This window comes from Mustela nivalis (genome assembly GCF_964662115.1).
Source record: "Mustela nivalis genome assembly, chromosome: 1".
In the NCBI taxonomy this organism is placed as follows: Eukaryota; Metazoa; Chordata; class Mammalia; order Carnivora; family Mustelidae; genus Mustela; species Mustela nivalis.
The window spans coordinates 154,959,941-154,986,720 of NC_139020.1; the positions used below are offsets into that span (position 1 = coordinate 154,959,941).

At 55.9% G+C, this 26,780-nt stretch overlaps 1 protein-coding gene across 3 annotated transcripts in view; it reads right to left on the reverse strand.

Moving 5' to 3' along the window:
- The window catches only part of SCN5A (sodium voltage-gated channel alpha subunit 5), a 94,361-nt gene that overhangs the window by 51,793 nt on the left and 15,788 nt on the right, over positions 1-26,780 (reverse strand). For 2 of the 3 annotated variants that reach the window (XM_082745384.1, XM_082745383.1), the window contains exons 2-10: positions 26,072-26,386; positions 23,625-23,743; positions 16,159-16,248; positions 14,773-14,901; positions 8,395-8,486; positions 4,987-5,217; positions 3,392-3,455; positions 1,875-2,016; positions 1,149-1,346 (exon numbers count right to left, since the gene is read on the reverse strand). In XM_082745384.1, the coding sequence (XP_082601510.1) occupies positions 1,149-1,346; positions 1,875-2,016; positions 3,392-3,455; positions 4,987-5,217; positions 8,395-8,486; positions 14,773-14,901; positions 16,159-16,248; positions 23,625-23,743; positions 26,072-26,344 (1,338 nt within the window). In that variant the 5' untranslated portion in view covers positions 26,345-26,386. Of the gene's footprint in view, positions 1-1,148; positions 1,347-1,874; positions 2,017-3,391; positions 3,456-4,986; positions 5,218-8,394; positions 8,487-8,621; positions 8,714-14,772; positions 14,902-16,158; positions 16,249-23,624; positions 23,744-26,071; positions 26,387-26,780 lie in introns of all 3 variants that reach the window. The other variant, XM_082745385.1, reaches the window with a different exon arrangement.

Here is a 26,780-nt window from a genome sequence, read left to right on the forward strand (position 1 = left end):
CAGCCTCAGGCTACGGCAGGCCAGACATCTCTCAGTATCTCACTTTCCCCATCAGGAAGTAGACTTGCACACTTAACTGCCGGTATCATGGAGACATGAGCTCAAACAGACCCAGGATATTCTGACAAAAATCAAAGTCCAGGGAACAGGAAATAAGTGGCTGAGGTGGGTAGCTCTTGGAAGAGGGAAGTGTGAAGGACAGTTGAAGGGGGAGAGTTGATAAGCAGAGGAAGTGATAAAACTGGAGGTCAGGAGATCTTCTAGAAGCTTCCGCTGGCCCAGACTGGTGCTGAGGGTGGTGGCCTGGGGCAGTGAGAAGAAAGTGGATGTCTAACAGCTGGCTCAGTAGTTAGCCTGCAGCACCTGTGTGTGGGGCTATGGGAAACCAGTGCTGCCATGCTTACTTTCTGAGCTGGCTCAGGCCTCCAAACTTGACCTTCCTCATCAAGCTACCAGAAGGCATCCCTTGACTAGGATAAACTCAGTGCATGGACAGGTGGTTCTCTTTTATTCAGCATGCACTAGGCTCCTTTAGCAGGAGCTACCACCTCTACCCAGAGGGCACCGTTTTCTCTTAGAAGACACCATGGTCAGAGGGAACACTTCCCTCAGCAGGCCCCACACTCACAGTGCCCACCTGTACCCAGTGTGGACCATTTTCACCTATCAGGCACCTCATGAACAGGCACTGTCTTTACCCAGGTACCAAATTTTTACCTGGAAGACACCATCGTCACATGAAATATCTTCACCCAGCAGATGCCAGCTTCCAGCAGGAACTGCCTTTCATCTAGCAGATGCCATACTTAAAGGTACCAGCTTTACCCAGCATGCCTCACATCCACAGACACTAGCTTTACCCAGCATGCATCACACTCGCAGACACCAACTTTACCCAGCACACACTATGCTTACAGGTACCAGCTCTGCCCTGTAGGCAGCAGGGTTATAAGCACTGGCTTTATCCAGCAGGACCTGCCTTTTATCTAGCAGATGCCACGTTTACAGGTATCAGCTTTACCCAGCAGGCACCAGCTTTACCCAGCATGCACCAGGTTTATAAGCACCAGTTTTGCCCAGCAGGTTTATAGGCACCCACAGTTAGGAAAGGGCTTGGCTTAGAGGCTCCTTGGCTGGTGCTCACCCACCTCATGCTCTTTCTTGAGCATCTCCATGGCCTCCTGGAAGCGCTTTTCTTTCTCCTCGGTCTCAGCGATGGTGGCTTGGTTTTGCTCCTCGTAGGCCATGGCAACCACAGCCAGGATCAGGTTCACCAGGTAGAAGGAGCCCAGGAAGATGACAAGCATGAAGAAGATCATGTAGATCTTCCCTGCAGACCTCAGGGTCTGGGGGAGTAAGGCGATAAAGGTTATTTTCACTGGGACCCCTTCTAGGTCATGGTCATGGAATTTCACGTTGTTCAGTCTGCCTGTGCCAAGGGTTCAAATGGCCACAGCCTGGGGAGGGAGTAGAGCATATCCTATCTCTAGAGGTAAGTGTCCTAACCTATAGAGCAGAACGACCTACACACAGGGGATAGTGTCACACCCACAGAGGGAGGCAGAGTGTTCCAATCAATAGAGGAAATGTTGCATGCATAGAGGGGACTATGCCATCACATAGGGTGAAATGTTGCACTCCCAGAGCACAGTGTCCCACAAAGAGGGATGAATACTTGTTTACCAGCAAAGTTTCTTTGCTGTGTCCCATCCCTTAGACACAAGGTCCCTGTCTCTTTCTCCTTGAGTCTCCCCCAGCTCTTGCCAGTGGAGAAGCTGCTGGGGCCACTTCTGGCTAATCACCTGTGCATCCTGGTCCCTGATGTGGGTCCCCAGCCTGTTCCTGGTGTTTCTGCTGCCCGGGCACCCATGTACCTGTTGGTAGAGGCGCTCCCAGCAGTCCTGAGTCATTAGGCGGAAGAGTGCAAGAAACGCCCAGGCGAAGGAGTCAAAGCTGGTGTAACCATGGTCAGGGTTGTCCCCTGCCTTTAGGCACCGGTAACCCTCAGGACATGTCCTGCAGTCAGACACACAGACTCTGTTCCATGCTGTGAGAGCCCCACCCCCCACCAAGATGCCCCCGGGCCTGACTCTTATCCCTGGGCAGCCCAGCACATGCCCCAAGGCTTCGTGAGGCTGAGTTCCACGAAATTAGTCCCACACTGCTTGTCCTGCTGCCATGACTTTTCCTGCCGTGCCTCCCCCTTGGGACACCATTTCCGTCTTTTCTCTACCCATCTGTATTCATCTTGGCCTTAATCCATCTCCCTTCTGCCCATACGATACCCATCCCTGCTGCTTATGTGAATGACCTCTTCCCTCACGGAGGAAGTGCCAAGGGCCTGGCTCACGGTCTTTTCCTCTGGCTGTTTACCCCACGGGGAGATGAACACAGAGCTGGTATGTGGTGCAGAAAGGACGGTGAGGCTTGGGGGAACAGTACAGAGCTGAAGAGCATGGAAACCAGGGCAAATGCCAGGCCATGGGCTTGAAGGATGATGCGGGGGTGGATGGGCCAGGGCCTGGCCATGTCTGGAGAATGTGCCCATTTGCACGACGGTGCACACAGGCGGAGTGAGGCGGACTGATGTTTCACAGAGCCAGATGGGACAGCCTCTCTCCCAAAGATGGACCACTGGGCTGGATTCACGAGTGTGAGAGACAGAAGGTTTGGGGAAGGGGACTTGGCAAGCGGGAGGAAACAGCCTCTGTGCCTTGCTCATGTCCTAAGACCCTCCAGACAATCTCTTCAGCTACAAGAAGGGCTGAAACTTCCTACCGAGATATGTGGGACTGCAGCCCCACAGAGCCCCTCCCTCCCCAGACTCACCTGGGGTCTGGGGAGGGAGGGTCCCGCCCTTCCCCAAACAGTGTCACGGTCACACTGATCCAGACCCCATCTGTACAGAGCTGGGGCAGCCCCGTGATTACGGGGCATCTCTGGGCACCCCACTAAGGCTGCAGGTGTGAGCTCTGCTGGCCCTGAGGAGAATTTAGGCTGCTGGGGAAAGCCACACTTACTCCTGACCCAGAGGACAGATGCATAGGGAAGGAGAGAAGACTGGAGTGGAAGGGGGCAGCCCTGGGGGGCTTCCATGAGGGAAAAAAGCCAGGATTGGGCTGGCAGGAGGCCCTGGGCTCTGTCCCCCTCCCTGCAGATCTGAGCCCTCATCTGTTACTGCCTCAGAGCTGCCTCCCCTGTGGTGGGGGTGGGGTGACAAGATGCCAGGCCCCAGCAGGGAACAGAGGCAGGGGAAGGCCTGGGGTCAAGGGCATAAACCGAAAGCACAGTCAGCTGAGAAAGCACCGAGGAGTGGGGGCCCTCGCCTGCTGCCCTCACCTCACCTCACCCTTGCTGGGTGAGGTGGCCCTGGGGGGCGGGTGCCACATACCCGGCATCAGAGCTGTTCCCACACAGTAACACGTCAGAGGTGCCATTCTTCAGCAAGTAATTTCCTGAAAGAGGAACAACCGATGGTGAAGGACATGTGTGGCCCAGACTCCCGGGGTTCCCGCGCTGTGCCCAGGCCTCTGGGGAGGCAGAGATGCCACTGGTGGTCTCTTCTCTGCCCCTGTCCTGACCCCTACCCACTGCCTGGCCAGGCCTGATGCAAATCCAGCTGCTTCCCCGGCCTGCCTTCTGCTCCCCCTCAGACATTCAGCTGCCAGCATCCCCCCAGCTCCCACAAGACTCAGGAAGTCCCCACAGGGAGCTTCTGTACCCTGCCCTGAGCCACTCAGGAGGACACCCAGGGCCAAGAGAGGCTCTGAACCGGGAGGCAAGGGTCTAGGCATCTTGGCTACTGAGTCCTAGCATGGTCTTGGCAGGCTACTGCCCAGCTCTGTCAGGGTCCACTTCTTCTTGCAAGAGGTACAAACTATGGTCACCGTGGTGATACTGTGGCCTGCTCAGACAGGGCTGGGGCTGGACTCAGTGACAGATGGAGCACCCAGTCCTGTCCCTTACCCTCTGGTCATCACCCACCACTACTGGCCTTAGTTTAAGGCAACAATTCTCAAACTGTGGTCCCTAGCCCAGCGGCAGCAGGAAATCAATGGGGACCTGCTGAGAAAAGTAACTTCCCGAATGCTGCCCCAGAGCTACTGACTCAGGAACCCGGGTGATGCAGCCCAGCAGTGCTTTCTGGAGCCCTCCAGGTGACATGTGGTACATTCCAGGTACATGCGGAAGTTCTGGAACCACTGCTCTTTGGCCACAGTTGAACCATAAGCAAATGGAATCCATGAGTTGTGGTCTGTTTCTTTTTCCAGCGTGGACTACTATTGTAGGGAAGAAGCCCTAACTTCAGAATGTCCCTGGCCTGGAATCTGGCCTTACACCACTATCTACCTTTGAATCAGACTGATGGCATTACTTAAGAGAGGTGCTGGCCATCAGCCTGGAAAGCAGAAAACCACATATCAGTGAAATGACAGGAGCAGCTCATGTGATTTTGTACAATCACTGAGCTTGCTCTGACTCTCTCTTGGGGTTCTGGGGGGCATGTGCATGGGATTAACATTCTGGCAGGGAACACAGAAGCTGAATGCACCATCCCGTGCCCCACAGGTGGGACCTGCTCTCTGCAGCCTCACAGATTACCCCAGTGCCATGTCCCAGGCCCGCCAGCACTCCTTCCCAGGCAGGTAAGCTGGTCTTCTCCCCATGCCTGATTCTCTAGCGTCCATCCCCGCCTCTAGCCACGGCAGCTGCCATCCCTCGTCTGCCTCTCCAGCTAACTCCATCCTTCCTTCTCCTCAAGTGTCCAGCCATCTAGCCTCAGAACTCTTGAGGGCAGGCCCAAAGTCTGCTCCCCTTCTGTCCTCTCTTAGAGCTCCAAAGGGTAGGGGCTGGAATCCCTGAGCAAACCTTTGGGTCTCCAGGGGCTCAGATAGGGCTTGAATGGCCACTGGGAGGAGGTCTGACCTCTAGTGAGGCCCGTGTGGCCTTATAAAGCCCTGCCCAGGCCACAGAGTGAGCCTGCACCTGGGTTGTTGAGGTAGAGGTCCAGTGACTCCCAGACTAGGCCATCAGCCTCCACAGAGCCATTGGTGTCGTTGAGCGTCGTGAAGTTGCGGACACACTTGTGCCTCAGGTTGCCCATGAAGAGCTGCAGGCCGATGAGAGCGAAGACACTGAGGCAGAAGACCGTGAGGACCATCACATCGGCCAGCTTCTTCACAGACTGGATCAGGGCCCCCACGATGGTCTTCAGACCTGCGGAAGGCAAGAATGAGCAGGGGGGTAACCACAGGCCCCGTGCTCCCTGCTCCACTGGGTGGGGGCCGGGCCTGAGGGGGTGCTGGGAGAGGTGGGCAATCGTGAGGTGGGGGCAGGTGAAGGAGGCCTCTCTCAGGTTTTCCAGACCAATGCCCCCATTTCCTCTATCACTGAGATTGCGTCCTGATTCTCCCAGGGGCAGTCAGAAGGGCCCAGGCCTCTTTGCTCTCCACTAATCACATAGGAAATGGGAAATACTGCTTTCCTGAGGAAGAAAATGCTCAAAGCCTGTCCCCGTCTGGCTGGTCCCAAGGTAGACCTTTAAATGTAATCTGTGGGAAGGACACTGAGTTCCAGGCCCATTCTCAGGCAATGGAATCTCCCTTGATCCTTGAAACAGGGAGAGACAAGCCATTCCTGGTAGAGGAATGTGGTGTGTTCTTGGAGGACAGTGGGGGTGGAAATCAGGAGGTCTGGCAAGGGTATGGTGGGTAATGTTCTAAAGCGTCTGCTCTGGCTAGGGGCCTCCTTTTGGAAAAGCTTCAAAGGCAGGGAAGGGGTTGACCTGTTTTGCATTTTCCTCCCCTGCCCTGTCTGTCCGGGACCCATCCCCTTCCAATCCATTCCCAAAAGCCAAGGCCAGGATGTGTTAGTTGCACGGCCCAGCTCCCTGCAGAAGCCAGCACCACACAGCGAAGTGATAGAAAAGCACGTGTAGACGCCTTTGGTCTGACACTGAGCTATTGTCCTATGACAAGTCTGAGCAGAGCATTGGGAGGAAGAGGGCTTCTCTGCCAGCAGCAGAGGCCTGCCTCCTGCCCCCACGCCCCACCCCCCAACCAAGCGGCCAGATCTCAGATTAAGCTCCATCCATCCATCCATCATTCAGCTGGTTAATGTGTTAGGAGCACCTGTGGTGGCCGTGCCCACAGCTGCTGTGCCCATGACCTCGAGACAGGGAGGCAGCAATGGGCAACCACGGGCTTGGGGAGGAAGTCAGTGCCCCAGCACTGCTGCCTGCCCACAGCTCAGAGGCACTCAGTGTACTCGGTAGAAATTGTCCTGGCAGATGTTGGTAACTGCCCTGGGCAGGTGTGAACCCTGCAGGGGTCTGGGCCTGGAGAGGTGGTGGCGGTAGGATCCTTATTCTGTAGCTCGGCATACCCCATCTCTAGCAGAGGTTCGAGGACCCCATCAGTGAGCACACTCTGGTTCTGCTCACCGGGCCTGGAGACCTGGCCCGTACTGTATGCGGCAGGGAGCACAGGGCAAGAAGTGGTGGGCGGCCAGCTCTGCCTCAACTAGCATCCAGTTCTAGGCCCCTGTGAAGCCCTTCCTGGCCTGTGGACATCATGTCCACAGGGACAATCAGTTGGTGAGCACAGATCCAGTTCTTTAAACATTTCTCATACTGATGAAAGAGCTCACTTCTGGCAAGAACGAGTCCAATGAAGTAACAGGATTTTTTCAGGAAAGACCCAAGAAGGGAAGGCTCCTGGGCATCAACTGGGAAACACTGCAGCCACTGAAATTCTAACAGGCTGGGTGAAGAGCCCTTGGGAAGCAACCATTCTGATTTCCTTCCCATTTTGTGGGAGAGAAGACCGAGGTCTAGAGAAGGCCAAGACTCTTTAAGCCCCAGGTCAAGGGACACTTCCTCTGGGGAGACTTCCATAATGCTGACCACAACATTTTTCTAACGACCACTTTCAGGGTCTGCTGTCTGCTTCCTCACTGGGTTGCTGGCAGCTTTGAAGAAGGCCTGGGTTGAGGCTGGCAGGCTTCCTCCTTCACTCCGAGAAATATTTTCCTTTGCTAGCCTTTCTTATAAAACAGACTGAAACTTGCCTTTTCTCAACTGCTGTGGTCAGTGTGCTTCTCTAATCTTGTGAGCAGATGATGTGAGGTTGTCCCTGGGACCTTAGAGGATAGACCTTGAGGCTTCTAAGCATGTCTGTGTGCATCCAGGCCAATGACAAAACCTGTCTCAAAGGAGGTGACTGTGTGTACTGGGGGCAGACTGTCCCACTTGCTACTCACTCTTAGGAGGGGTCTGGGGCACTGGCAGGGAGCACATCCTACGGGGTTCAGAGGTTAGGAGGAACATTCTGAGGCTCGGTTTGAACACAGCATAAGTGGATGGGGGTCCTCTTCTAAGATAATAACCCCATCAGGGGAGAGACTGAACTCCTCCAGAGCAGGGCCCCTGCCTTTCTGAGGGCAGCAACAGCTACACGGAGATGAAGGGCCCAGGACCCATGGCTTTCCACATCAGGAGTGGATGTAGCCATCAGCTTCATTTAAATCTTCCCTCGGCTCTGACACCTCCCCAGATCGGTGGTATATACAACCTGTCTCCAGCTGCCTTCTTCAAAGAAGGGCCTTTTCCGGTTCTGAGTGTGGCTACATTCAGAAAAGGCTCTGGAAGGAACCTCGGGGCACTGCTCTGTGGGCTGTGAAATCATAAGCCTTTTGAGAGCGTTCCTGGATGGCTGGGGTAGGCCGGTTTTCTAGAGAGGCCGCCCGAGCTTGGATTTCCCGGGTGCAATTGCCAACATCTGTCAAGGAGAATTGCTTCCCGAGGCTACCATGCACGGTCCACTACGCCTCTACCGCGCCATGCAGCGAGGGCTGGTAGACGCCAAGGCCCGATGACGCCTGTCCGCAGAGTACACTGTTTTACAAAATGGGGCTGTGGCGGCAGCTGTGCCCTTGTCACCACAGGGGCCCCAATGCAGGGACTGGGCCCTCAGCCCCGTGGGCCTGTGGTTTCCCTCAAACTCAGTTCTTTGGTTTCCTTATCAGAGCATGATGCTTCTGGCCAAAGCAATTCACATATAAGCTTTCAGCTCTTCAAAGCCCTGAGTTCAGTTTGGGAAGGACTTCACCATCTTGGGAAGAATTGGGGTTCAATCCAGGACATGCCGTGGGAGCTGTGTGCCCCCCAGCATCTGTGAGGGTGGGCTTTGATGGGGAGGACAGCCCGAAGCCCCTCGTGAGGCTTTGAGGGGATAGCCATGTCCGCCGCCAACAGCACCCACAGCTGAGCTCTGGGAAACGTATTCTGGTGACAGGCACCTTTGGAGGTGCCTTCCCAAGGGCAGCCTTGGGCCCAGCTGGCTGGGAAGGCCTGAGCGTGTCCCTCCGGCCTTGGCGTTTAACCTGATTTTTCACCTGAAATGACTGATATAGTTTTCAGGGCCCGGAGGACTCGGAAGGTACGTAAAGCTGAGACATTGCCCAGGTCCACAAATTCAGTTGTGTATCTGTAACAAGGGAAAGTCACACACGAGACAGTGACAACACGCCAGTAGAAGACACACGATGGGGGAAGGGGGGAGGGGAGACAGAGAGAGAGTCACTTGTAGCTGAGATCTGAGAGGCAAATCTGGGCATCTTACCTGGGATAACTGAAATAGTTTTTAGAGCTCTCAGGACTCTGAAAGTTCGAAGAGCCGACAAATTGCCTAGTTTTATATTTTCTGATACATACCTGCAGAATTAAACCACAGTTATTGGGAATTACAAGGCAGCACCTCAGCCTGCCCTCCCCGACCCGCCCAGTCCCTCTCCCCCTCCCACAGGGAGGGCTGCCGACAGCCCAGGGCTCCCTCCGGCTCTCTTCCTCCTCTCTACCTTCCTGACATTGGGCCCTCGGTGAGATGACCTAAGGATGTCCACACAGGAAGCCCCCACACGGGAGGCGGCTCTCTCAGCGAGGTGCTCCTGATGGCCGGGTGGCAGAGGAGCCAAGGGGCATTCTGGTCCCAGCTTTGCTCTGCATCTTCTGTCATCTGTGATCAACTTGTGCCTGGTTGCCCCAGTATCTGGTTGAGAGCCTCACACAGGTGTAGTAAGGTCTCTGAAGGCTGAGTCCCCCAACTCAGTCTCATTCTAAGACCTCCGAAGACCTCCAAGGATGGTCCTAGTTCTTCACAGGAGGAGGGACCTCAAGAGTGAGCAGCCCTCTAGGTCTGCTTGGGTTCAAGCGACCCTTGGCAGAGTAAGTGGTCGAGACGTTCCAACCTACAACTGGGACAGTCACCCATCTGTAGTCTTCACAGGCACGGGAGGAAGGAGTTGGTCCCTGGGGAGAAGGGAGCTGCCCAAGCAAGTGTGAGGGTGTGTGTGGATGGGCCACATGACCAGGATGTCTAAGAGCTGGGTGGACAGTGTGTGACCAGGACCATCGGGACAGTGGCAAGTGACTGGTGATATTTAACCAAAGATTTCACATCCAGGGTACATGACATTTAAGCGAAGGCGTCTGATGTTTAATAAAGGACAGTGGACTCAGGATGTCTGGTTTTTAACCAAGTGTGTCGGACCTGGTGTCTGAGTGACATCAGACCCAGGATTGCAGACCGATGAAGCTGGACAAGTGCCAAGGGTAGGCTGATCGTGCAGCTGCACTCACTGCTAGTCAGTCTGGACCTCCAGGACCTTCCATTCCGCGTAGAGTTTCTGAATCTGCTTTCAAGCTGTGGGTATTTGCAGGGAAGGACTTGGTAGGCTATGTCAAGGGACTCAGTATCCTGGAGTCAGCCGGGTCCTACCTTGTCCAGCTCTCTGACTGGGTTGACACCAGATTCCTCTGTGTCTCCTCATGGGGCCCTGTGGACCATGCCTGCTCCCTCCTTACTCACCACACACCTGCAGAGATGAGAAGTCAGCAGACACATTCTCAGAGCTTTTCTTCTGGCTACACCAGATCCTTTTTGTGGTGTGGCTTCCGTTCCTTCCCCTGGACTCACTTCAGCTTGTAAACTTCCGATGGGGAGTAGATGTCACCTCCCTTATTCTGGCCCATATACAACTATTAATTTGGTTCAAGCTCCCTCTCTGCTTTTGTTGGTTATTCCATCCTCTGTGATGACTCAGATTCTCAAACCTCTGTCCCACATTCTTCTTTCAGGCTTTACTTTCCATCTGGATATGGGGTTGCCACAAGACTTTCAGGTTTATCTCCGAACGTTGCTCATGTTGCCATGAGACACAAAGCCATGGGTCCAGCCTGCAGTATCCCTGGGCCCCATTTCCTGCTGATGGACCAGTAAGTGTGGCCTGGGACAGCAGTCTTTCTACTCAGGACACTGGTTCCAAGAGTGTCTCTTCTGGTCCCAGGGAGTGAGTAGAGCACTGTGCACATCAGAGGGAACCAGCGGTCCTTGCTTTTCCCTTCTTGTCCCTTGCAGACCCTGTCTGTCCCCTCACATCTCCAGGGAAGCCCTGCCTGTCTGAAGCTTGGACTCTGCCTGTCTCTGCCTGTCCCAGGGCAGAACTCGCCTTCCTACACCCTCAGGCTTGCCCTCCATTCATGGTCCGCCTCCTCAGCAGCTGGTACTGAGCACAGAGGAGCCAAGATCCCAGGGTGTGTGCTCCTAGCAGGCTTGCAAGGCCAGCTGAGTGGCTGAGAACAGGAGCAGGGCTGGTGGTCACCCATGAAGTCAGGACACATGTGGGAGAGCAATGTTGAGGAGAAGGAAGTCTCAAAGGTAAGATACAGGGCTGGGTGAAGGGTTGGCGTGTCCGTGACCATGGCGTGTCTGTGACATGGAGGCTCCTGCCCTTTTAGCTGATTCGGAGTCTTTGGCCTGGCTGCTTTCCACATGGGGGCCCTAGACATCCCAGTGAGGCCTCTCCTGGGGCTCCAGGATGTGTGGCCGGAGAGACCCTGTATTTGGCAAAGGGCCAGGTTTGGGACTGGCTGGGTTGGGGGTAGAGAGAGCTCTGCCCCTGTGAGGCTGGCAAAACGTTCCTCCAGGCCATTGTACTTCTGCACACCAGCCCCAGGGCAGGGGAAGCCCTTCTGGAAGCCAGAGGAATCTGGAGGAAGGGCAGACCCCCTCCTCCTCCACCCCCATCTTCCTGTGCAGCCCTCCTATTCAATGTAGCCGGAGCCTCCCAGGCTGCTGGGCATAGAGGTACAGCCCACCCTCTCCTCTCTGCCCTCCCTCCTTTCCCCTCCAGGTTCAGTTTCCATAACAACCCCGAGAGGTGGGAGGCTGTGCTAATGGGCAGGTAATGCCCAGCCAGGGAGGGGCCCTGGGAAGAACTCTGGCTGGAGGGTTGCCTGGCAGGCCTCCTGGCAACCCAGACCCTCCTACAGTCTCTATGTTGAGTGGGAGGGGGGATCAGGTGGGAACCTTAGACCTGGCGTGCCTCTTGAGCAAGGGGACCTGTTTTAGTTTCAGCAGGGCTGCTGATTCATTGCACAAATTTGGGCAAGAGGCAGGCTCTCTCGGAGCCTCAGTTCCCCATCTGTAAAATGGGGGAGGGGGAGTTTCATTGAATCAACCACTTCTGCCACCCAAGGCTCCCTCAATTATTTTAGAAGCCCCTGCCCCAACACCTTAAGGAGTCATTTGACCATAGGAGGATGCATTTCACTGCACTACGAGGGCACCACTGTTCTCCGAAGGCAGGGCCACCACAAATCAGAGCTGCCAGGCCAGTCCAGCACACAGCAGATCCCTGACATTCCAGTGGGTCCCTGCGCCCCAGGGGAAGCAAGTGCCGTTTCCCGGAGATGCTCAGGAACTTGGAAATGGTCTGCTGGCCTCTAAGGCTCTGTTCTGCTTTGTCACACCTGGTTCTGGTCCAGAGCAAAGGCAGGCAGGCAGGCCTTGGTGAGGAAAGCACACCTGCTCTGTGATTCCAAGCGGAAGAAGCAGTTCCCTGTGGATTCCCATGGGGACTGAGACAGAGACTCTCTCATGGGATAAGACAGCAGGACTCACTAAGGGCCTGAGGTCATTCAGATCATCTTCCAAAGACCTACAGTTAGGTAAGGGACCCAGGGTCTGGGAGCATCCCTGCGGTGGACACAGTCCTGCTCGGGCTCCAGGATGGGAAGTAGGAAAGACACAGGCAGATGCTGTGTCCTGTTCTGCCACAGCCCCCTTCCTGTGACACCAGGCCCCCAGTGCTCAAAGAGCACTTCTCCCCTCCTGTAGGCACTCCAGAGCCTGGGCCTGACGTAACACTCTTGCCCCCTTCCAAAGTCAGTGCAATGTCCTTCCTCTGTGTGGAGAGGTTTCCTTCTCTCCTCAAGAGCAGGAACTTCCCTACTCCGTGTTCTCAGCTGATGATCCCACTTCTTACCATGAAGAAAATACGAGTGATCAGAACAGAAATTCTCTTCTTTCATCACCGACTCTCCCAACCCACCTGAAATTCTGCCTTCCCTGCTCTGACGGCCAGAGTTCCACGTGGGCCCTAGATTCCTGGCCCTCAGGCCAGCTCAAGGGCTTTGCTCCTGCAACTCACCCTCCTCCACCATCAGGCCTTCCTCTCCCCTGCACCGCATCTCCTTTACAAAGACCCCTCTAGTGGTGCTCTGCCGTCTTCCCCACCCCCGGCATCCTTGTTTCAGTCCTGTTTACAGCTAACCCCACAAAGTGCATGTCTATACTTGCCCCAGTCTCTTGAGCCCTGTCTAATTAGGTGTCTGTACCCCCATGTCGGGTCAAGGCAATCAGCGGGGTCACGGTCATCTCAGTGGCATCAAGGTCATAGGCGGTGTCACGTCTCGGACTGCCATGGTCTATGCCTTGGATTTCTTCAGCCTTTTCAGGGCATCTTTCAAGGGTAGCCACACTCAACCAGTCCCCAGTCCAGGTTTTTCTCCACCTTCCATAGCGGTGCCCTCCGGACTCCTCGGCTCACCCCTTCTTCTCCGACCTCGAGATGTTGGAGCATCCGAGGTACAGTCCCCAGGCGCCGTCCCTTCTCTGGCCACGCTCACTCTAGATGATTCATTCATCTGGTCTCCTGGCTGCCAGTCTCATCTGCACCCTGATGGTTTCTAAATATATATCCCTACCTCGGACCTCTTTCCTGAATTCCAGATTGGAATATCCAGTTGCCTATTCCACATCTCACCCTGGTTGCTTTCAGACTTAATGCATTCCAATCTAGTTGCTCGAGTCCCTTCCTCCCTCGGCCAGCTCCTCCCGTCAGCCTCCATGTTAACAAACGGGAACTCTGTTCACGCAACTGCTCAAGCCAAACCCACCTTGGGGTCTCCCGTCAGCCCTACCCTTAAAGTACATTCAGAATCTGACCATGTCCCTCAGCTTCTCTACTTAACCCCCAGTCCCTACCACCATCTCTCTCCTGGCTAGGAAAATAGCCCCTCAGCTGCTGGGCAAACTTATGATACATAGCTCAGGTCTCATCACTCCCTGCCTTTCAACCCCTGATGGCTCTCTTCATGGCCCTCAAGGCCATAGGGCTGTCCCCCACCACCCTGCCTTCTCTCTGGCTACACTCTCCCTTGCTCACTCGGCTCTGCCCACCAGGCCTAAGTCTACAACGGCTTTGGGCAAGTGGCAGTGTCTCTCGGAGCCTCAGTTTTCCCGCCTGTAAGGCGGTGGGTTGGTGTCAGCTCACAAGCAGAGTACCGAGAAGCAGATGTCCTGATGCATTTTCTAACCAGTGGACTCTCCCTCTCACCGGAAAGCACCCCATCAGCAGGGTCTGGCTGCCCGCTCTCCCCTCTCTTCCCCACAGCATGGCTGAGCTCATAGCCAGGGCTGCTCATGTCCTGGGTGAGGCAGACCTTGTCCGGCATGAATAGGTACATTCAGTGAATCCGAGAATCCTACAAAGCAGGCGCTGAACTGAACCTCCAACACCACCGAGGCCAGCACTATCCTTCCATGAGTCAGGGAACAGGGGCCCTGCAAGGGCAAAGTACTGGGCCCACCAGCTCCGCTCCCTGCCAGGGTGTGGTGCCCAGGCCCGCACACACATCAGGCTTCCAGAAAGGGTTTGATGGCTGAGCCCAGGACACAGCTCCCACTCGGGAGGCCCACCCTGACCAGTCGTTGCCTCCAGAACGCAGCTTCTGTTGTGGACACATCCCGAGGGGAATGCCTCAACCCAGTCTCAGCGAGGATCTCTTTCCAGACAAGGACACTGCATGGCAGCAGGCCGGGGATATTCCCATTCACTCTCTGGCAGGCTCCTTGTGGGTCTTTGGCATCTGTTTGTCATCTGTAAAATGGGGACAAGGGCTCTCCATCCAGGATACCTCACTGGATCATGCCAGTGACCAGGTGCCTTAGAATGTGCCAAAATATGGAGTGCGTGAGTGGAGAGAGCAGAGGTGCTGGTGTGCCCGGCGTGGGCTCCTGGGGATGCCCAGTCACTTCTCCAGGCTCCTTGTCTTTCCTGCTGACTCATTCTTCATCACCTTAGAATCTAGGTCATTGATCACAGTGCTCCAGAGATCTGGGGCTGTAACACTGGTTTCCCACCGTGGAAGGGGCAGAGGACGCTACGCAAGAATCTTAATGGATTCTGAGCCCAGGGCTGCACTGGGCCACCGCTGAGCGAGCGGGCTTGACTGCCATGGCCCACCAGGAGGGGCTGGGGGCCTCCATCCTGTCTTCCTCTTGCCATAGCAGTGAGGCGGCTGCTCCCCAGCCATATGCAGCCCGCAGTGAGGGGGTGAGAAGGCCTGGTGGCGCAGGGCCAGGGAGGACGCCCACGTCCCTGACTGCGGCCTGGCGAGACACAGTACGGCGCAGAGAGCAAGGTACTCACGCCATGACGATCACACTGAAGTCTAGCCAGTTCCACGGGTCCCGGAGGAAGGTGAAAGCATGCAGGCAGAAGCCCCGGGCCAGAATCTTGACAAGAGACTCAAAGGTGTAAATGGCAGTGAAGGTGTACCTGGGAAGAGAGACCCGCAGGGCTTTTCAGGGAGGCTGCAGCCCGCAGGCCAGGTTGGCCAGGTTCCTCATGTGCGTGCCTGAGCCCTAGATAGTAGCCCTCAGGCCAGACCCTTGGCCATCCCCCCTGGCCTAGCTGGAGGCTTGGTCCAAATGTGGGACTAATTACAGCATCTTTGCTGTAAGATGATGCCATAACATGATGACTCAGCATTGCTGAGCGCCCACCATGTGCCCCTCTGACCTTTCCATGTTCCCTCTTGTCTTGGTGTAAGAAGACCCTCGACTTCTCTCCTCACTCCAGCCCTGGGGGCCATGTACATGGGCATATGGTGGTCACTGGGTCTACCCTGTAAGGATGCTCAGATCATGTCACTCCCTCATCCTTGCTGGTGGATCCTCAGCAACTAGTGACAAGAGCATAGTGTATTCTCAACTACTTACAGGTGGGTGGGTACAGCTGTCTCCAGTGCACTGGGGAAGGGGGCTGAGGTTCTAATGCCTGAGGCTAGGTGGGGTGAAGAATCGTGATGCCTAGATGCCGGGACCCTGAGCTGCTTCCTTCATCCCCACAGTCCTGGGCGAACGCAGAGAGCCACAAGGCAAGCCACTTTGGTAAGAGAGGCTGTCCCTGCCATTCCGTCAGTTCCCTGAAAACAGGCACCAAGCGCCCCAAGGGGCTATCGGGTCTGTTTGAAACTTAAGGGTACCGTACTCTCATTTGAGAAGGATGGACTGGAAGCTGTTTTCTGAAATTGAGCAAATGGTCCCAGGAGGCAGCAGAGGTAGTAGTGAAGTGGGGACACCCCTGGACCATGCCCTACTGGACAAGATATGCCTCCAATTTCCAGCTTCCTGTCCCTCAAAGGGGGACAGTGGTTGTCCCCATCCTATGGTGCCGCCCGGAGGGTCAGAGGAGATGTGGTTTACTATTCCACGGCAGCGCCCGGCAGACACTAAGTGCTCGGTAAGTCAGGATTTTATTTCAGAGCCTTCCTCAGCCAGCTCAGTGCTCTTTAGGGTGGGTCAGGAAGGAATCTCCCACTTGGCCAACCTGGAGAGCTTCCTCCCTTGAGGACATCGCTCAAGGTAAGGAGCCGGTGGGGCCAAGAGTGGCCAGAGAGGGAAGGGGCCAAGCCAAGGACCCTCCAGGTGGGTGAGTCCTGCCGGTGACTTCTGGGGTGACTTTCGGGGCCACGGTATGGGACGGAAAGGGAGGGAGGGAGAGGCCAGCCACAGAGGCCCTGAAGGTACTCACTCGACGTACTTGGTCCAGGGTGGAGGGTCGTGCTGGGCCATGAACACGCAGTTGGTCAGGATGGTACACATGATAAGCATACTGAACAACGTGGCGCAGAGGTCAAGGAAAGCTGTGTGCAGTGGGCCGGCGGGCCACTGGCGCCTGAGGGTCCTGCCCTTGCGATTGTCACTGCCATGCCACCGCCTCCATGTACATGGGCATATGGTGGTCACTGGGTGACCCCCCCCCCCACGAGGTGGGGGCTCCAGGGCCCAGGCCCTGCCCACCTCTCCCCTCCTCGGCACTTGCAGCAGGAGCCCTGCCCTGCTCTGAAGTCCCTTCAGGGACCAGAGAGCTGACATGGCACCATTTGCAGAGTTCCACGTAGGGTTTGTCCTGGAGGGCAGGGAGGAAGACCCCCAGAGTAGAGCAGTTTTGACCCACAACCTCGTGGGAGGGAGATGGGATTTGGAAACTGCTCCTCAGGGGCCACTTGCTTGCAGGGAGAGGAAAGCCCTGGCAGTGGGGCTCCCAGTTCTTTCCCCTACTTCCCCCGGAAGGCTCCTTACCTTTGATCTAGGACCTCTCTGAAGGGTTCTGCTGTCCCAACAACCCTGAGGATGCAGGCGACGGCTCCTCATACTGCTACCTGCCCTTTGCACATGCCCCACCTAGTGCTCTCCTCCCCATCCTTCAAGAAACTCCTTAGCAGGTGCACCGCCTCTGAGCAGGGGTACCTGCCCTTGCCCCCTAAGCGGTAATGCCCATCTGTTCCCCATCAGAAGGGGAGCTCTTCAGATGTTGGGTCTTGGGCATCCTTCTGGGCCCCTGACCTTGAACTGAACTGCCCCAGGCCTTGGTTCATCCCTAACGTTCTGGCTACCTTCTCTGCTGCAAATGAAGCCCTGACTGACCTCCTGGCCTCTCTCACCACCACAAGACCTACAGGGAGCAAGGGGGCAGACCCTGGAGCCATGGAGGGACTAGGGCAGGGGACCCCCAAGGGGCCTGAGTCAGAACGGGAAACACTCGGCTGCTCTCTCAAATTCCCTCCCCAGCCCAAGAAGAGAAGCTGGGCTTCCTGCCCCTTGCGGCTGCCCCCAGGCTCATGGCGACGTGGTCCCCGGCCCCAGACCTGTGCAAAGCGGCTGCCCACCTGAGATTCCCTCTGGCTGCCAGGGAGCTGAAGTAATTGAGCCCTAGGGGCCTGCCTCTTTCCTCCCTAGCAGAGCTCCTCCTATTTCTAAGGCCTGGCCCCGCCTCAGGTCTGAGTGCAGTCAGCCAAGCTGGGGTGCAGACTTCTGGGAGAGTGTGGGGCTGCCCCGGCTGGGGAGGGAGGAGAGGTGAGTGAGGCCTCTCAAAGAATGCAGGCGTGAGACCTCCACACTTCTAGTCCCCCTTCTAGGGAACTGAGGGAATTAAGAAATAGCCTGCCAAGCCCCACCCCCAGTTTATAATGAATTCTCCAATTTCTCACCTGAGATGAAAGAGGATCAGGCTTTGGGAACCTCCCTCAGTTAAAGCAGATGGCTCCAGGAAGCCCTGATTCCTGGTGGGAGGACACCTCTCCAGGCATGGGGTGTGGCTGGGGGCGGGGGGCGGGGTGTCCCTCCGCTGGAGAGCTGCCCATCCCTCTGCCTGTGGGCAGGTCTCCCTGGCTAACCCTACTCCCTTCTCCCTCACACATGGCCCATGTTTCCCACACCCAGACTCTGTGCCAAGGCTGTCCTTATTGGGCAGACAGTTAATTTGCCCCTCAACCAGCTTTATTCACTAATCTCCCACCTGATCCACTACTGGGGATCCCAGGTGATTCCTGAAATATGAAAGTAATGACCCTAAGAGTAAATATTTATTGAGCCCTTCCTAGGTGCCAGGCTCTGCTCTCTGTAACCATTAACTAATTCAATTCTCCCAACAACCCTATGTGGGGTCAGTGGAGGGGAGGGACTTTGTCTCCATTTTGGACCTGAGGAGACTGAGGCACAAGGTCAGGCCGGAGATTCCTACAGCCGGTAGAATAAGAGCCCTCTCTCCTCACCCCGCAGACAACCGCATTCGAATCCTGGACAAGCACAAGTGTTAATTTATATGACAAAAGGGATTTGTGGATGTGATTAAATGAGGGGTCTTGAGATAGGATATTACCTTGAATTGTCCGGGCAGGCCCCGTGTCAGCACAGGCTCCTTCTAAGCAAAGGAGGTAGGCAGGACGGTTGGCAGTGGAGCCTTGTCTGTGGGAAGAATCCCACCAGCGGTTGCTGACTTCACACACGGGGCTATCCTAAGCCAAGGAGTCCACACAGCCTCTAGAAACTGGAAAAGACTAGGCCCAGAGTCTCCCCTGGTGCCTCTAGGGAGGAACGCAGCCCCGCCTAAACGCCCTCAAGTGAGACCCTCCTGGACTCTTGACCTCCACAAGTGTATGATGCTACATTTTGTGGTTTTAAACCACTATATTTGTGGTGATTTGTTGAAGGGGCCACAGACTGTCAGTACAAAGCCGGTCAATGGCCTGGCCCTGCTCCGAGCCCCTGCCTCCCAGCGCAGGCCCTCCTACTCTGAGCCCTGTCTCTGCATGAGAACACCAAGGGGTCATCCTCCTGCCTCCAGACAGAAGGTCTGGGGCAAGTCACACTGCCTCATGGATATTGCTGCCTCATACTTGGTCTCTGTTACCCACAGGGCAGTAAAACCAATGAGTGAAAGGCTTTGTAAAGTGTGTGCACACTGCCACCCTGCCGGGGTGGGGGTTAGGGGATGAAACTGTCATTTTTTTTTTTTTAAAGATTTTATTTATTTATTTGACAGGCAGAGATTACAAGTAGGCAGAGAGGCAGGCAGAGAGAGAGAGAGGAGGAAGCAGATTCCCCACTGAGCAGAGAGCCCGATGCGGGGCTCGATCCCAGGACCCTGGGATCATGACCTGAGCCGAAGGCAGAGGCTTTAACCCACTGAGCCACCCAGGCGCCCCTGAAACTGTCATTTTTAAGAACAGACCTAAAGCGCATGTGTGCTCGGCCCTGGGTGGGAGACAGGGAGGGAGGAAACAGTTCCAAGATGGGACATTATGAGAAAACGGGCCTGCCTAGGGCTGGGCAGGAGGCTTCCTGGAGGAGGTGTTTAGACAGGCACCGAAGGCTGGACAGGGTTCTTTTAGCAATCCATCAGCCTGCTGGTCACGGTGAAGCAAGCTGGGCTGCCTGGGGAGACCCCTCTTAACAGCTCTCACTAGAGCGAAGAAAAGGCCCCTGGCAGCAGTAGACAGGCTGCCTTGGACCAACAGACTCGGCTGGAGCTCAGGTGAGTTGATCTCTGGCATCAAGACTTAGGGAAGAGCCAGAGAAGACGGCTCGCTCTTTGGAATGCTGCCAGCCACGGTCTGCGTCCCATGGTGGGGAATGACAGGAGCTGCCTGCCTGGGTTCTGGCTGTTTGACCAAAGGCAACGGCTTAGGGGGAGGTGCAGCAAACCCTAGACTGGGAGCTGCTTGACCACTGGAAACCCTGCCTGGCTCTCCCGAACCTGAGGACCACCTTTCCATTATTCTCCATCACGATGTGTGTGTGTTCTCTTCCTGCCTACAGGTGCCTCCAGTCCACGTGACTCTGCTCAGAGCATCCCTGGGTCCCCTATGGAGCCCGGCAGGCAGCCAATACCGGAGAGATGAGTCAAGTGCACTCCAGCCCCGGGCACACCTGTTTGCACTGCCTGGAAGTTTCAGGCCAATGACTGAGCTGGCCCCATGTGTGGGCAGAGGCAAAGGCCAGCTCTCTAGGTCTGAGCTCTGCTGAACATCTTCAATCCTGTCATGTCATTGTCCCCAAACACCCACTCCCAGCCTCATGATTAAAATGCCAGCAAGGACTGCCTGCATGGGTGGTGGGGAATGCCTTAAACTTGGCCTGCCTAGACTGCCTGTCTTTGGATCCCGAGAAGTCAACAACAACAACAACAAAACCTCGAGAAAAGAAGGGATGCTGTGGGGGGCATTTTCATCTATGTGTGTCATGCAGTGAACATGCACACACACACACACAAACACACACAAACATGTGGTTTGATTGCCCATTTGAATCTGCTAGAGAAACGTGGGAGGATTTTGTGAACAGACCCTGTGCACCCAGGAAGGCAGAAAGCTTCTCGGCGTGAACGTGATGCCTCTCTGAATGTGACTGCAGCAGAACTGGGAATTCAGTTGGTTTCTTTTATTTAATCCTGGCAGGAACACATTCTGCAGGATTATAACAAAAATACATTGGAAAAAAAATAATTCTACATACCCATATTTACTTTTTAGGCCACTTCCCAGGGATGCTGAACAAGCGTGGCACTCAGAGCAAAGCTGAGCGGAATTACGGGGCACTTGCTAGCAGATTGCTGGGAATGCCTGCCTCATTCCTAGTGAGTGGGTTTTCTTCCTTGAGAGCAGGGGCCACCCTCCTGCCCCTTGCTTTGTTCATCTCTTCCCCCTGACCCTTTCCAAAGGGCCGAGCCCCAAAGGGCACCCATGGGTGGCTCAGAGGTATTTGGGTGGATATGAAAACATAAGCCAAGCATGGAACAGAGTTTCAGTTTGGCAGAAATGCTAGATCTCTGCTGCAGGGCAATATGCACACAAACCTACTCCACATAAACACCACTGCACCCTACACTTAAACGTGGTCACAACAGTGAATTTTATGTTCTGTGTTTTTTTTTTTTTTTCTCACTACAACAGAAAAGAATGTAAGCAGAGTGAAAGTTCACTACTCAGAACACGAAATCTGTATGCAGATTCACAGTGACTGCTGATGGGCACGAGGCTCCTTTTTGAGGTGATGACATGCTCTGGAATTGGATAGTGGGGATGGTTGTACCACCGTAGGAATATACTAAAATCCACTCAGCTGGACGTTTCAAAACAATACGTTGTATGGTATGTGGATTACATTTCAACTAAGAAAAAAAGAAATACACGAAGAGTTTGTGGATTCCTAGGCTTCACACTGGAGCTTCTGGTCTGGAAAGGGCCAGGAATCCGCATTTTGAAAAACTACCAGGTGAGCCGGAGATGACCCTCAGAGACCCACACCTGGAAACACCTGTCCAGGGAGCTGTGAGCGAGGATCGCCGGGCCCTCGAGAAAATGCAGGTCCTGGGGTGGGGCCTGAGACTCGGCAATTCTTACGAGATCCTCAGGCTGCTGTTGCTACTTGTCTGTGTGCCACACTCTGAATGGCAAGGCTCAAGGGCACAGAGGGGCAGCTCTCAAACCTCATATATCTAGACCCTTCCTCTCCCCACTGCCCCTGAGCCCACTAAGGGGCGCTACTGAGGGCCATCAGAGTGCTTCCAATCCCTGGCAGCTGGAGGATCCAGGCAGCCCCTGGGAGCCTACTTCAGGGCCTCAACCATGGCAAGCCACCTCCCTGGGGCAGCTGCCCTGGGGGACCCAGGCCAGCTCTGAGGCCTCAGGGTCGGTCGTGCCCTGAGTGGGGGTGGGGGTGGTGGCGGGGATGGGGAAGCAGGGGGGACACCAGCAGCATCGCACAGCCTCAGTCACTGCTCAACGGACCCTCTGGCCAGGCTGTGGGCGCCAGTGCTTCCCAACCACCTCCCTGGCCTCATCTGGCCACCCCCACCCAGGGCCTAGCCCAGGGCCCTGCAGGAATCCTGGGGCTGCCGCTGTATCCCTGGAGGGGCCCCAGCTGCCAAACAGTGTTGGGTTGGTTAGATACCTGGAGGAGAAGCCCCAGGTGGGAACCGGAGCATGCTTTCAGGGAGGCCACGCCCTTGGAGTGAGGGGGAGACCAGCTCTGAGCTGGAACGGAGGCCAGCCTTGCCTCCTCCCTCTGCGCTGTCCTCACCAGCCGGCGCCTACCCGCTGGCAGAAATGACAACTATTCCCGTAGCTGTCTTATCAGTCTGAGGGGATGGTACAATTCCCAAGAGGGCAAAGACAGGGTCTTGTTCAGCTCCATGCACCCAGGGTGCCCTGCAAAGTGCTGGGTGTCTCCAAGGAGTTTAGAAACAGTTGCAGAATGGCCCAAAATTAAATCCAGAACTACCCTTGCCTCACAAAGGAAGACACAGCTAGGAAGGGCAGGCTGCTCCCTGAACGGAACCGCGCCCCTCAGTGTCTGTCCACTCTAGAGACCTCTCCGAGGCTGCCACGGCTGTGGCTGTACATGGGACTTTGCCTGGACACACACATCTAGCGAGCCCTGGGGGAAAGGCAGGAGTGAGCCGGAGGCGGGGAGAGAGGGTCTGCATGCAGAGAACAGATTTGGCACTGAGCTCTTCCAATTAACCCCTGGGGTGAGGATTGGGCACTGGGGCACAGGTGAGTGGAGCCTGGAACGGGCATCCCTCACCCCCGCCTGGCCAGGAAAAGCCCCTGAGCTGTCAGCATCTGTCTCGGTGACTTAGCTCCTCATGAGGCAGCTGTTTTCCTGAAGCCTCCAGCCCTGCTCAGAGGTTAATGGGTCTTTGACTCAGCCTCGGAAAACGTCCATCCAGAGAGGGGATGGAGGGGAGGGCCTTGGGGAGCTCTATCAGGCCAGCCTGCTGCGCCCACGGCTAATCACTCTGCAGAGCCCAGCAGCACTCATTCGATTAATGGCCCAGCCAGCTGCCAGCCAAAGGAAGGCTGCCCAGGCCGGCACCACGAGACACAGATGCCTCTGACTGCATCCAGACACCGGCCTCCCCACCCTCCCCACCGCTGCCTCCCCATCTGTGGGGCCCCCTTTCTGAAGTCCACGGAACAGCAGTGATTGGGTGCTGGCGTCCTGTCCCACATCCCACACGGCCTGAATGAGGCCCCCTTTGGGCCCAAAGGCCAGTCTGTCCCTTGTCACACTCCCTTCAGGCCCAAAGGCCAGTCTGTCCCTTGTCACACTGCAGCACTCCCAGAGCATTCCTCCGCAGCCGGCAGCTTTTTTAGGCTGTGGTTTATATAATTTAATGCTAACCAGAGTTCTTTGAGAGAACTCTGAAACTGCAAACATTTCGTCAACACTTAATCAAAAAGCAAGTGTTGCCTCCCTAGAAGGGTGCCCACGTGTGAAAAAAACAGAGGTCTCTTTACTGGAAAGTGGTTTCTCCTCAGCCCAGCCCTGATGCCCTGTTTGAGGTCCCTGGGCGGGGATGGGGAGGCAGTGGCAGGGGACTTGGGAGCCAAAGCAGAGCCAGGGGACATTGGCAGAACTCTTGTCTTCTGGGATCCTCAATAACCTGGCTGCCAGGGTGCTTCTCTACTGAAGCTGGGTTTCCCAAACTTTCACGTGCCCAAGAATCCCCTGGGATGTTGCTGAAATGCAGACGCTTATTTGGCAGGTCCGGTGTGGGGTCCAAGGGCTCTACATTTCCGACCCGCCACTAGGCTATGACCGTGATGCTTGGGTCTTCAGAGACCTGCACCATTCTTAGCCCCAAACACCCTGCCCACTCTGTGTAGGGCCCGGAGGAGACACCCAGCAGGGACTCACTGCAAAGGATATGAATGAACCAGAATCTTCACGGCAGCTCTCCGGACAGGGTGGAAGGGGCTGAGGACATACAAGGCATTGGTGGCACTGAACCGGAAGATGGTCTTGCCTTTATTCAGCACGATGAAGGTCTGTGGACAGAGAGCGGCTTTAAGTTGGGGTGGTGGCCCCTAGGCCCCTGTGCAAGGAGGATTCTGGGGGGCAGTGGTTGACTCAGAACCCTAGAACCCTGCCTAAGGGTGGAGTGGGAGGAAGAGAGGGACAGAGAAAGGCAGAGGGCATGGAGAGGGCAGGTCAGTGGCCCCTTACGGTGTTGCCTGTGGCTGTAGTGCCTGTGACTGTAGTGGGATAAGGTCAAGTTTAGGGGAATGTCAGGTTGGGTGGGACTTAGTTCAGTTTCAAAATGACAGTCCTAAAAAGGGGCCTCTCGTGATTCTAGCTGAGCTGTTTCCACAGCAGAGGCCAGGACCTGGCCGATGCTTGCTCCTTCCCCTGCTCCCTTCTGACCCCTCCCCCTGCTCACTAGTGGTGATGCACTAATGAGGGAGCTGGGTCAGTGGAGAAGACTAACGGGTGAGAAGTAGGGATGGGAAAACAGAGACCTCAGCCCAGAAGAGAGAAGCTTTCCCTGAGGCCCTGTCTCGGGGTCCAGGACAAGTGTTAGCCCTACCTCACCCCAGAGGAGATGACCGAGTATCTCCCCCAGGAGGATCTTGAGCAGCCCAAACTGGACCCTCTCCCCAAGCTTCCAGAAGATGCTGTCCACACAGTATAGCAGGGCATGGGGGTGGACGGTATGTGCGGGAGGCTGAGCCACGGACAACTCCAGCTTCCCAGGCTAAGGCTGGAACAGTGTAGGGAACACAGCTCTGGGGTTGGGCTTCTCCAAAGGTTGAGCTGGTGAGACAAAGTTCTATTTAATCTGAGCTAGGGAGATAAGCTGACTAGGCATATCAGGACCAAAAGTTCTGCTGTGCTGCCTGTGCCACCCCTTGGGACTTGGGGCAGTGCACCAGGGGTGAGCAGGGAGACAGAAGGTTAGAGGCCAAAGTCATACCTGGGCCATGGTTCAAGTATTCTTGATCACAGGGATAGAAAACAGTGTCCCTGACCCAGCCCACCCTTGACTCCATCCTCAACTGGGTCCTCCTGCCATGCCTTCTGCCTGTCCTAGCCAACTCAAACGAGGCTGCCACTTGGATTTGCCACTGAAAGCAGGACCGGCCACTGGCTTTGGCCTTCACCTCGATCCTAATTGTTACTTCCAGCTGTGACCAACCATGACCTAGACCCACCTACCCTGACGGATCCCAGCTTCCAGACTAACTCTGACCCCACCCCGACTTGCATCACTTGAACCAGGTTCAAGGTCTCTTCTCCCACCTCTGCATATAGACTGGGTGGGCTTTCCCTTTACCCACACACTCACATCCACTCCCATCACACAGGAGACAACCACACCTGTCCCCAGGCTCTTGGTCTCTGAAATGCACGGTCACACACACACTCGGGCACCTAGTGATACAGACCCACAGGACTCACACTTGCCCTGGGAGCACTGACCCTGTCTGCCCTCTGGCTTTTTCCCAATAATGAGAGCAACCACCTTCTTCCTCTGTACCTGCCCTGGGCCATGGTTTAAGTATTCTTGATCACAGGGATAGAAAACAGTGTCCCTGACCCAGCCCACCCTTGACTCCATCCTCAAATGCAAACCCGCCTTCCTCCAGCAGCGAGGCCTGGAAGAGTGGGCAACCAGCTAGGGACCAGGCCTCTGTGGGAGCTTCGTGTGCCTGTGGTTTGAGCGGTGAGGCCGGGGCAGGGCACCCAGATGGGGGAATCCAACTCCTGGGTGGAAATCCCTGCTGGGAGGGAGCCCGAGTCACCCTGCCTCGTGGACAAAAGCAACTTGGTCTCCCTACACTCAGAAGGACAACAGTAGAACAAGCTCTCTTCCCACCCTTCTGAGATTTCCCTTTCGCCTTCACTGCCCCATTGCCAGCCTGCAAGGCCCAGGAGCTGCTGCTGCGGCCGCCGGCCTGAGCTACCTAGGCACAGCCAGGCCCAGTGAACCCCCTGGGCTACACCTGGGACCACATGCTGTGCTCTGGGGTCCAGCTCCAAATCATACACCCTGCAGGATGGCTGGAGTCTGCCCAAGGGGAAAGTCTAACTACAGATGACCCCCATAGCTGGCACTCCCCAAGGAGGCAAGATTTCAACTGTGGCTGCCTGCTCCTTCTCTTCTAACACCAAACATTATCAGGCTGCGTGATTCTGGCTTTTATTCGGGAATAAAATGAAAATGATTAGAATATAGATCCCCAGTGACTCACTCCCCCAAACCCAGGGAGCCCGCCCCAAACGCAGCCCCATATGGAGGCGAGGCCCTCTCCCTGTCTACTGCACTGAGAGGGGAGCTGCAGGAAGGCGTGGGCAGGGAGGTGGGCGGCAGTCACCTTTTGGGTGCTATAGAAGGGGTCCAGGTCCTCCAGGGGCTCCCCGATGAGCTCTCGGGGCGGGTTGCCATAGAGATCTGGCAGCTTTTTGGAGGCCTGCAGGTCCAGCTGGGGCCGGGGAGGCTCCTCCTCGGGCAGCGCTTCTCGGCTCTCCTGTGAGGCGGCCGAGCCTCGGGCTTGCTTCTCCGCCATGCGTTTCTCGATGGCCGCCAGGGACTCCCGGGTAAACCTGCGGAAGCTGCTGGTGCCCCGAGGTAACAGGAAGTCTGCCATCTTCTCATCCTGCTTCTGGGGCCCAGGCAGTCCTCGCGTGGCCTGTGGGGAAGCCAGAGAACACGGGCTGTGCAGGTGGAGGGAAGGACGCAAAGTTTGCAGAGAGGGTCCTGGCCACAGTCCCCAACATCTCCAGAGGCACACCTTGCTGGTGCTGGCCTGGGCAAACCCAGTGTCCTCAAGGCTGCGGGCTCTGTGTGGGGATGCACAGGAGGGTCCCTTTCCCGTCCTAGCGAGCACATTTGATGGCAATTAGGCAAGAGTGGCTGTGTCACTGAAGTCCTTTGTTCTGCCCCACTCAACACAAAAGGGAACACTTGCCCTTGTGGGTTCCTGAACCGAGCCGAATGAAACACTTCCTACAAAGGTGATGACTCTCTCTGGACAAGAAGGGACACTTGCTGGGGCAGGGCTGGGACCTGTCATCTTTTTGTCC